This window comes from Mus caroli, unplaced genomic scaffold (genome assembly GCF_978045245.1).
Source record: "Mus caroli unplaced genomic scaffold, Mus_caroli_1 scaffold_5, whole genome shotgun sequence".
In the NCBI taxonomy this organism is placed as follows: Eukaryota; Metazoa; Chordata; class Mammalia; order Rodentia; family Muridae; genus Mus; species Mus caroli.
The window spans coordinates 148,355,615-148,366,131 of NW_028227260.1; the positions used below are offsets into that span (position 1 = coordinate 148,355,615).

Consider the following 10,517-nt stretch of genomic DNA (forward strand, 5'->3'; position numbering starts at 1 on the left):
TAGAGATCAGAGGTGGGCTGAGGCCAAGGTATTAGCAGGGCTATTCCTGCCTTCTGGAGCATCCTTGCTTTCCCCAGTTTGGAAGAAAATCCTGATTTTTTTTTTTTTTTTTTTTGGTCTGATGAAATGTTACAGTCTCAGGGGTTTTGATGGGGTTCACTTTCTATGTCAGTCCAAGATATGTCTAACTTCTAGACCCCTCCAGTACCTTCTTGCATCTTTACAGCTTTGTGATGACATTGAGCCCACCCATATAATCTGCCCAATCTGAATATCGGGTGCATTCTTTGTTGTTTTGTTGTTCTTGTTTGTTGTTGTTGTCTTTTTTTTGGTTTTCGAGACAGGGTTTCTTTATATAGCCCTGACTGTCCTGGAACTTACTTTGTAGACCAGGCTAGCCTCGAACTCAGAAATTTGCCTGCCTCTGCCTCCCGAGTGCTGAGATTAAAGGCGTGCGACACCACGCTCGGCTATCGGGTGCATTCTTAATCCATCTTAATTCAGGTTTGTCTTATCTTATCTGTAGCCTTATTATCCTGTTTTCCCCAACCCTCCTCACTCCCCACCACCACTATACAAACTGACATATTCTATGGGGTCTAGTGAATTAGGCAGAAGAACCTGTGGGGCAAGGGTATAATATACACACCCACCTGAGTTCATAGAACTGAAAAATGTTATACATAGCATCATCTTTCTCGTCTCTACAGTCAATGTGAGGTGGATTTTCAAATATTTCTGGTCTATTCCAAGCTGTTTCTCAGGTAAATTTGGTAAAAGCAATTCTGTCCCAAGAATTCTATTCGAGCTCTCAATTGTTTTCATCTGTTTAAATTTGGGGAAAAGGGTCTCTGTTCGAGTTATGCATTACTGTATAACAAACCACTTACTGGCATGAAGAAAACAAAAATGTTTTGCACACAGTTCTAAAATTTGGGCAAGGCTCAATGAGGACAGCTTGTCTGCACTCTACTTGGCATCAACTGGTCAGGCTTAAAGGCTGGGTGGAAGACGCTTGGAATCATCTTGATGCCTTGCTTATGTGCCTGGTGATTGATCTTGCCGGGTGGAATGTCAGCAATTCTAAGGGCTGGAACACCTATGGGGCAGCTCTACATGTGGCTTGGGCTTCCTATGAGCATGGCAGTTAGATTGCAAACATCTGGAGAGATGGCTGTGTATTTCATGCTCGAAGATTTTCTACGTCCTGAGTCTTGAGAGTAAAAGTGCCATACATTTACTTAAGGTTGTAACAATGCCCTGCCTGCATTCAAGGGGAGGAGACAGAGATCCTCTCTCTTGATAGGAGATGGAAAGATTGTGGCAGAGGTTATATGGCCAGAAAGAATGTCATAGGCATTTGTAGTGACACACCTGTCATACTAGTATTTGGGGTGTGAATACAGGAGAATCCCTGGAGCTCTCTGGTCAGCTGCTCTTGCCAAACTGTTGAGCTTTGAACTCTTGAGCTCAAACAAGCAAGAGACCTTGTCTCAAAAAAAGAAAGAAAGAGAGAAAGAGAGAAAGAAAGGAAGGAAGGAAGGAAGGAAGGAAGGAAGGAAGGAAGGAAGGAAGGAAGGTGCAGACTGATAAAGGAATCTGGCCTCCATGTGCACACACACACACACGTCCCCCTATACCCTCATGTACACATTCATAAAGTACACTATACACAAATGAGTAAGCCAACAAATAAAAAGAAATTAAGTATTCTACTCTTGATGTCTCCTGTATTGCACATGGGACCAACCTGAGAGCAGGCATTTGTTGTGCTCTTAAATGCACTAGCAAAATGCACTATTCCTCCCAGAACCCAGCACTGGAGTAAATCATTTAAATGTTTGGCAGTTGTCCTTCAGCTATTTAAGATATGAAGAAATTATCAACTACTTAACACACACACAAACACACACACATACACATTCCTAAAGAATCTATAAATTGCAGTTTGCAATTCTAATTATATACCACAAAGAACTACACCTTCTTTTGAATGACTAAGCTATACTAACTTCACTTCTTACATTCTATGCATACTTTGACTACTCTGGAAAACATATGTGTTCTTCTTTCACAATGTATTTCTAGTTTTTTTTTTTTTAAAAACAAGGCTTAAACTAGTAATTCATGAGGACAATTGGAAGCATTTACCTACCTTGGTAAGAACCAGTACTGTAGCCCTTTCATTTGCTTCTTTCCTTTAACTACCAACCAAGAAATCTCCTCAATTAGGTGTCTGCTACGGAAGAAGAAAAAAGGGCCATCATCCAAGGACATAGCAAGTTCTGTGAGGATTTCAACATGGTGGAAGTGTAGTCAGGTTTTAATTGGCCCTATTGAGCTCACCCACAAGTTACTGCATTCTTTACCTCAGCAGTGTGGTATTCAAAGGGGGTGGGGGAGGGACTGCCAAGTTAGTTTTTGCTTTTGAAAATTTAAAATGAATCACATCCAGTTCTTAGCAGAGTGCTCCTTGATAGATATGGTCATAGCAATACTAGGAAAATGGATATTGAGAAGTAAAATACAATACAGAAAATGCCCCACCTTCAACATTGTTTAACTTGTGAGAATAAAGAAGTGAGTTGGGCCTTGTGATGCAAGCCACAATTCTAGCTGTTCCAAAGACTGAGGCAGAACAATGACATGGTCACGGTCTGCCTCTGCTACAGACCTAGTTTAAAAAGCTCCACTTGGACTTAGTGAGACCCTATTTGAAAACAAAATATAAAAAAAAGACCTTGGGTTCAGTCTTCAGTGCTAAACAAACAAATAAAATTGGCCTTTATGTTTTGCTAGTATTTTCCCAGCTTTTCCTATCTAGGGTGTTAGAAAACACTTTTCCTTGACAATTTAAGACCAGAAAGTTATCATCTACTAAGATGTTTATAACCAAAAAAAAAAAAAACCCAAAAAAATGAAACAAAACAAAAGCTGTTTATAACCCAGTAGTGGTGGTTCATGCCTTTAATTCAGCACTAAGGGCAACCTAGCCTACAGAGTGAGTTCTGGAGCAACCAAGGCTGTTACAAGGAGAAACTTTGCCTCAAAAAACAAAACAAAACAAACAAAAAGATGTTCATAAATGGTAAGAGGATTTTCTAATATTAATATTTTTACCAGCTTCAAGTTAGACACTGTGGTAGATATATTGAGATTGCTAGGCAAGAGATGCAAAGGGAAAAAAAAGAATAAAAAAAATCATGAAAAACATACAAAAGAATGAATGTTCTTTTAAAATAGAGAATACCAAAACAGGAGAGGCTGAAGAGATAGCTGTGGCTTTAGTGAACTTCATTTAGACAGATGCACAACTTCTATGCTTTAACTGGAGGGAGACCTTTGACATCAAAAAGAAAACATCTAGTTCAATATAAAAGGATGGAAGAACTGGAGAAGTGAAATCTTCAGTTTCATGGAAGAGATGTCCGTCTGAATCATAAGGAAATTGCTTTGCTATATTGACCAACCTAGGAGCAGCCACAGGTGAGTTTCCTTTGCCTTATCTGTTATCTCTAAATTAAGCATCTTTCTTCAATGGAGCAAGGAGATTCCTAAGTGATGGGGGAAATAGGGAGAAAAGCTGTGAACTCTTCAGTTGCTGAAACTGTGGAAGCCTTGAAGCTCACTCTGCATTCATCTGCCTTCACTTCTCTTCCTGAGGGACAGGAGGAAGGCAGAGCAACGAATTAGAAAGAACAATCTGCAAATTCATCTGGAATAACAAAACAAAAAAATGAAAAAGAAAATGTTGGGGATATTAAACTAAGACAGGGAGAGATGGAGATGTGAAAGGTAGAGAGAGGACAGAAAACACTAGTTAAGAATGATTTTTGACCCCTACTTTGCCAGCTCTTCTGAAATGTTGATTGATTTTGGCTTCATTTGTATTTATTTTATTTATTTATTTTATTTATTCCTTTTTTCCAATTTTTATTAGGTATTTTCTTCATTTACATTACAAATGCTATCCTGAAAGTTCCCTATACCCTCCCCCCACCCTGCTCCCTTACCCACCCATTCCCACTTCTTGGCCCTGGTGTTCCCCTGTACTGGGGCATATAAAGTTTGCAAGACCAAGGGGCCTTTCTCCCACAGTACAGTCTAACCCTAATTCATATTAAACAGTGATTGCAAAATTAAAAAAAAAAAGAATGATTTTTGTTCAAAACTAAAAGTAAAACAAGGAGGCATATGCAAATCAGCCAAACTCAATTTTTTCTCTGACACCAGGGATAGGAATACATCAGACAGCTTGCTAAGGAAGACTTCAATGCAAATGCAAACATGAAACTCTCCACAGGAGCAAAGCTGCAAACTGAGGGGCAAAACCAGGTTCTCAAAAGATCTCAGTGTGAGATCTTGTGTAAAAAATTGTTATCAAATGTTCTTTAACAGCAAATCATAGTAATATTAGTTGAGACTCATTAGCATATATGCATATGCTTATATACACACACTTATATAAAATATTTAAAAATTAAAAAAATGAAGTTTGCCAGTTTATTCTTCTGCCAGCCTTTTGTGAATATACGGTTCTGTTAGTGTCCCATAAAGCTCTTACCATCACTTTCTCTCTTGATTTTAATCAGGCTCTCCCTTAGGACTTTGGGGAAATGGATGAATCAGTTTTGTATGTTACTTAAAATAATACTTTCCTTCCAGTAGTAGACATCTGGCCAAAGCCTCATATTTTCATAAAGAATGCAGAGCAGGAAAGGAAGTGGAGGCACAAAATCCATTTAGAGTAAGAGAGAAACCTAAAAGCGATTTTCTCTGGTGCCTAAAGAATCTTCCAAGTAACAAACAACCCAATCCCCACTGCAAACCCAGGAAGCATCTCAAGTTTTATGCTGGACTTCAAGTGTGCTTCCAGGAGAATTACATTTAGCTACAGTACCGAGGAACAGGCAATTTTCTAATGCCACAGCCTTTGTTTCTTTCTACCCTCATTGCTTCTGGAGTTGCCTTTAAAATTTTTATTTGCACTTTGATATTTCAAAGGGAAAAGAAAACAAATGTGGGTATAGCTGACATTTGGTGCTGGCTAGCTTATCTGCATTTATTAACGATTAACTTTCACTGGCAACAGGCAGGCATCCCAGTCTGGAGACCTCCCCCTCCCCTCACGCTTTTTTTTTTTTTTTTTTTTTCTGCTGCAAAGTGCTGATAATAGACTTGAACTGGCCTGGCCTGGCCTGTAATGTGTATGCACACGAGTGCACACACAATTGATATTTTTTAAAAAGCTGCAAAGTCGTGTGGATTTTAAAATCAGGTCCTATGAATTTAGAGAATGCCCCCATGACTTCTGATGACTGAGGTTGACCTGGCATGCATCCCCCATCCCAACGAAATAAAGAAAATGCAGACTGTTGTTTCACCTGTTCTGACTTCTCTCAGGAATGCTATCTTAAAAAGCATTCCTAAGAGACTTAGGGCAGCTTTGATCAGATCTGCTATCCACAAATGCTGAATGGGTCACTGAAAATCTAGACAATGCTTGGGGACTCCTGATGAAGGTCACTGCTTATATTTATGCTATAACCTTTTAAAATATCGCCCATGATTTCCATACAATATTTTTATATAAAGACCTGCAAGATGAGTGCATTGCTATTAGATAGGATTTTTTTTTTCTTTTGATGTTGCTAATTTTTCACTTCTCCATAGTCAAGGGAAATTTAGAGTCTTGGCTTCAAAACACTTCCACTAGCTAAATATTGCTATAAGCTAGCCAAATTGGCTGAAAGACACTCTATGTACTTTCACAGATCCTTGGAATATTTATGAACTTCTTCTTGGGATATTTGATCCCATCTTGAAAATGAACTGGAAGAAAGCTTCCCTAGTAGCTACTTGTCAAAAGGAAATAGTTGTAGAGATGACTAGCCACCACCTGGAAATATCAGAGAGAAAATAACACTTAATGTCAGGAAAATAAAGGACATGTCTTTTTAATGATTTGGCCACTCATTGGTGGATTAAGGAGCAACACACACTTGTCCAGTTTAGTTAACACATCTGCGTTTTTATTTTTTAGAATATAGTCTACATCTGGATTAAAAAAAGTTTTAAATAAACAAGACATATAACAACAGTGGAGCCCTTCATCATTCTCCATACGATACAGATAGAATGTCAGTTGGTTCCACTTTAGATAAATCCACTTTCTCATAATAATGTTAATTATTTTCGCTAGCCGAGTGGCAAGCTTCATCCTAGCTGGCACATCGCCAGTTTACACACACGGGCGGGGGAGGGGTGGCGTGAAAGGGATAGGGTGCCACAGGACTACTGTACAGTGTAACAGAAAATCATTAATAAAGTAGTACCGGTTACCAACAGTGCTGTTTGTGCGCTTATCACAATGGAATCGACGAAGTTTCAAAGCAAAGAGATCTTAAAGACTTAAGACAGGGTCACTGTTACAAAAAGAAATAGTGCAAACAGGAAAACTGACGCAATCCTAGCAACGCCAAGGCCTCCTCTGGCAGCTCAAAGCAGGGCGGCAGGAGGCTGAGCCCCGCCTCCCCCAAGCACCCGGCTAGAAGCTGCCCTCCCATGTGTGGTAACCCAGCACTGTGCCCTGGCATGGCCCTTTCTCAGGCCCTTCTCTTCCGGAAATAAAAACAGAAAAGAAACCCCAAGAAAGGCACAGGCTGAATGAAGGACATCGGCCCAGTTCCATTCCCACCAACACAGAGTAGGCCCCCTCCGGGGGTCTTTGAACCCCCCTCTCTGGCGACTACTTTCCTCTGCTCTCGCGATGAGGCCCTCTTCTCCACACAAACCCCACCAACTACACAGCCCAACTTTACAGTGTGCCCTTTGCGCCCCACAACCAGGAAGAAAATAGCTTGGAGGAAAGAGAGGGGTGGTAGAGCCGACCCGAGAGAGGGTGCTGGGCAGCGGGGACAGCCCCCGCCTCAGTGGCCCCAATTACTGAAGCCGATCTCCTGCTTGTATCTATTGGTGAGGATGTTGGCTTTTCGGGTGAGTTTGGAGAGCACGGTGTGCAGCCCGCGCAGGTGGTAGTGGAACTGCTGCTCCAGATCTTCCTCGCCCGCATCCGCGCTCTCCAAGTGACTCAGGCCCACCAGGATGTCCTTGGGCTTCCAGGTGCTCTCCTCGCTCCCGGCCGGCGGAGAAGAAGGCTGGTGCAGGACTCCCCACTCGATATCATTGCGGATGGACTTGAGCAGCACGTAGTGGCTGTACATGTCCCGGGAGGGCGCGAAAAAGCTTTCATTGGCGCTGCCCGGGCTTGGGGCCGGGGTCGTGCGCTCCTCCAGGCAGCCGCCACTGCCGCCTACCTCCACGCTGACCTCGTCTATCTCCGGCTCGGACAGGGGTACGTCGCGCAGCAGACTGGGCACCATCACCGTCTGGTCCATGTTGTTCACCGCGCCAATGAAGCGATTCATGGCGTTAAAGAGCGAGTGCTTCTGGTTATATGTGTCGCAGATTTGCATCATGGTGGCCGAGCGGGCGCGGAAACACAGGGACGCTGGTACACGGAGATAGACCGCTGGCGATGCCGCCTTCAAGCGCTCTCAGAGGCTGATGCCGGGAGCCTGCTTGAAGCCGGTGTGACGGGATTCCCAGATCCTTCTCCGCCCTCTCTAACTTGCTTCTGTCTCAGCTCAGCCCTTCGTGAGGCCGGGCTGCTCTTATCTTTGGCTCACGATTGACGGTGGGTGGCTGGGTCTAGCCTTTTTCTGCTTGGGAGACAGAGACGAAAAGAACAAATTACCCACCCGGTTAGGATGCCCGGCACCCCGTCCGCGCGATGCTCCCACCCCTGACCAAGGCTGGCCAGAGAAGGCACCAGGGTGGCTCCTTGGGACCAGCCGGTATCACCTCCTCCAATACTAGCAGAAGACCTTTGAGAAAAAAGGAGAAAGAATCTCCCCCATCCCGGACTCTCTGGTTTCTCCCTTCTAAAACCTAAGCGAAAGCAACCATATTAGCCCGGGCTGCCAAAGGGCGGGGACACCCACCTCTTGCACTGCGAAATCCTCTGGTTCTCAGTGCTTGCGTTGCGGATGGTAGCTGCCCAAGGGCGCTGCTGCGGTCACTGATCGGACTGTGAGTAAGGGCGACTGTAGCTGCTTCGGCCCCCTGCCCATTCCAGGTGCTCGATTTATAGTCCGGGAAAGGTGTCCCAGGCGCCCAGGACCACCCCTGATGTCTCCTCCTCCTACCTCCTCCAGCAGCACAGATAAAAGGTCCCAGCCCTGACCGCGAGTAACACTCGCCCAACCCTTTCTACCGCGGGGGCGGGGCACGCCGGGTGGCTCCGCCTCTCGCCTGATACCCGGGCTAAGGCAGGGCGGCCCAGCAGGGCAAGGCAGGGTAGGGCTGGGAGGATGGAGCGGCCGCACCCCAGCACCAAACCCAGAACAAGCTGTTTGGGGGAGGGAGGGCGCGGCACTGAGCCCTAGGAGCCGCCGTCCAAACCAGAGGGCGGACTGGCGCGCGCGGGCTGGGCGGGCTTGGCGCGCACTCTCCGGGTGGGATGACCGGAATGCTTGTGTGTCCGGGTTGCAAAAGAGCCCCTCAATCCTGAACCTAGAGTGACTGCAGTCCGGAAATTTAGCCTCGATTTATTATTAGACGTCGGGTAAGAGGGATTCACAGCTGCCCTGACTCCATACTTGGGAATCTTATGTAAGAAGAGTTAGCAGGACATGCTGGATGCACGTGGACATGGGGTGCTCCCTCCCCGGCCCAGGCCGTGGTCAGCTGCAGGGGGATGGGAACACTGAGGCATTTGCTTCCCTCCTGGCAGGGTCTTTCCTACTACTGCTGCCAGGTATGAAGAGCACCCTGGTCATCTGATCTATAGTTTTGTGTCCCCCACCAAGAGATGGCAATGGAGTGGGAACTTGGGCCTTGTGGCCTTTTTGGCTATCAAAAAGACTAGGAAAAGGTGGCAGAAGTTAGGACTGGTGTTGGGTATATCTTATCATTTAAAGAAAAAAAAAATGGGAGTATACCCAATAACTTTCTGGAGCGTGTGTCAAGTGCTCCTTTCAAAAGATAGCTCTTAAGCAAGGGTTACTTAACAAGGTCTAAGCTGTGTACCATAGCCCTGGATATACCTTTCAAGTTCTACACTTTCAACTCCTCTTTCAGGTTCCCAGCCCTGAGCCCATACTCATTTCCTATCTCGTTTCCTTTGCCACATCCCTCAACCTCCAGTCAGCTCTTCCATTCCTCCAGATAAGATGACTCAGGCTTCTAATTTTAAGTTTCTTCCCACTAAAGTCTCCGGGGGAAGTTTTAGTATGGCATTCCCCTGCAAGACAAAAAAGCGCCCCAAACAAGGAGAGACACTTAATGCATGTGGTTTGTTTGTTTGTTTGTTTTTCTTGAAGAAGGACTGGTACTGTCTATCGAAAATCATGTCTCTTTTCAATTTTGAAGGGAACAAGGGCTGATAACAGACAGAAAGGTCATTGGTAACTCTAGAACCCAGACTGGCAAATCTCCCTCTCCCTCTGGTTTACTGGTTCTAGATCATAACCCATGCTTCCAGTGCTTTCTTATTTATTTATTTATTTATTTATTTATTTATTTTTGTTTTGAGACACGGTTCCATCCATCCAGCTTGAGTTGGAACGACAGCTACTCATCCTTCTGATTCAGTGTCCCATGTTCTTTTAAACATAAAATAATGTCTGTTATCTGCCCAGTGGAGCTAAGGAGATCAGTGGAAAGAAGAATGTAGATGGGAAACATGCATTGTGTAAACCTGACACATAACAATAATCTCAGCCTTTCTCTTCTTGTGCCCATATTTGAAAACTTTTCCACCCTCTGTCAACAAAATGGAGTGTCTCCCATGAGAGAAAAATTTCCAATGTTTCTTTAGCAATAAAAAAGAACTTCTTCTTGGGCTATGGCAAAGGGTTCTCTTAGGGTTCAATAAGATATCGGCAGTAAAACTCTTCACTGTGTACACTGTAAAGTACTTAGGGCTTCACCACAGTTTAGAGGCATTTTATGCCAAGAGTCTGAACCCTTAAAAATAGGGAAATAGGCTAAAATGAACCAGAGAGGACCTCACCCTCATCTTTACCACTTCTTCTGCACAGGGGTGTTCAAAACAGTCCAGGCTTGTTTTAACCCTTATGGCAGACAAGATCCAAGGAAGAGAGCTTTAGAAAAACACATTACCTGGTTTCCAGTAGTTGATGTTTCTCATAACTTAAAATGTAGTTTGATCCCTTCTGAGACCCAGACCCTCTGGATATTTTAAGTATGCACCCTAATGAAAATTTGGAATTGCTTTGGGTTATTAAATGCTGGAATCCTGCCTTCTTTTCTCACAGCTCACAGAAAACGGAAACCCTAACTGCCTAGTAAAGGCATCCCACTTTGAAAATTAGCTAAGCGGTGGAGAAAGCCTCTAGCCCCTTCCCTTTGGCCTCCATCCTTCATCTGGATCAATTTCCTTCCTTCTGCTTGGATCTTCTAGTGTCTTGACTGTCCGTTGCTGTTCTTACACA

At 44.1% G+C, this 10,517-nt stretch overlaps 1 protein-coding gene across 2 annotated transcripts; it reads right to left on the bottom strand.

Annotated features, from left to right (window-relative positions):
• Positions 1-6,002: 6,002 nt before the first annotated feature.
• On the bottom strand, positions 6,003-9,279 carry Mid1ip1 (MID1 interacting protein 1). 2 transcript variants are annotated; one of them, XM_021153138.3, is made up of 2 exons: positions 8,004-9,279; positions 6,003-7,724 (listed from the first exon to the last, which is right to left on the bottom strand). In XM_021153138.3, the coding sequence occupies exon 2, from the start codon at positions 7,476-7,478 to the stop codon at positions 6,930-6,932; it is 549 nt and encodes a 182-aa protein (XP_021008797.1). In that variant the 5' UTR covers positions 7,479-7,724; positions 8,004-9,279; the 3' UTR covers positions 6,003-6,929. The 2 variants fall into 2 exon arrangements, with proteins under 2 accessions (XP_021008797.1, XP_021008796.1); XM_021153137.3 differs by having other exon boundaries at positions 6,003-7,721; positions 8,004-9,277.
• Positions 9,280-10,517: the final 1,238 nt, after the last annotated feature.

Coding starts and splice junctions, on each gene's coding strand:
- Mid1ip1 (XM_021153138.3), bottom strand. CDS start 7,478: ATGATGCAAATCTGCGACACATATAACCAGAAGCACTCGCTCTTTAAC.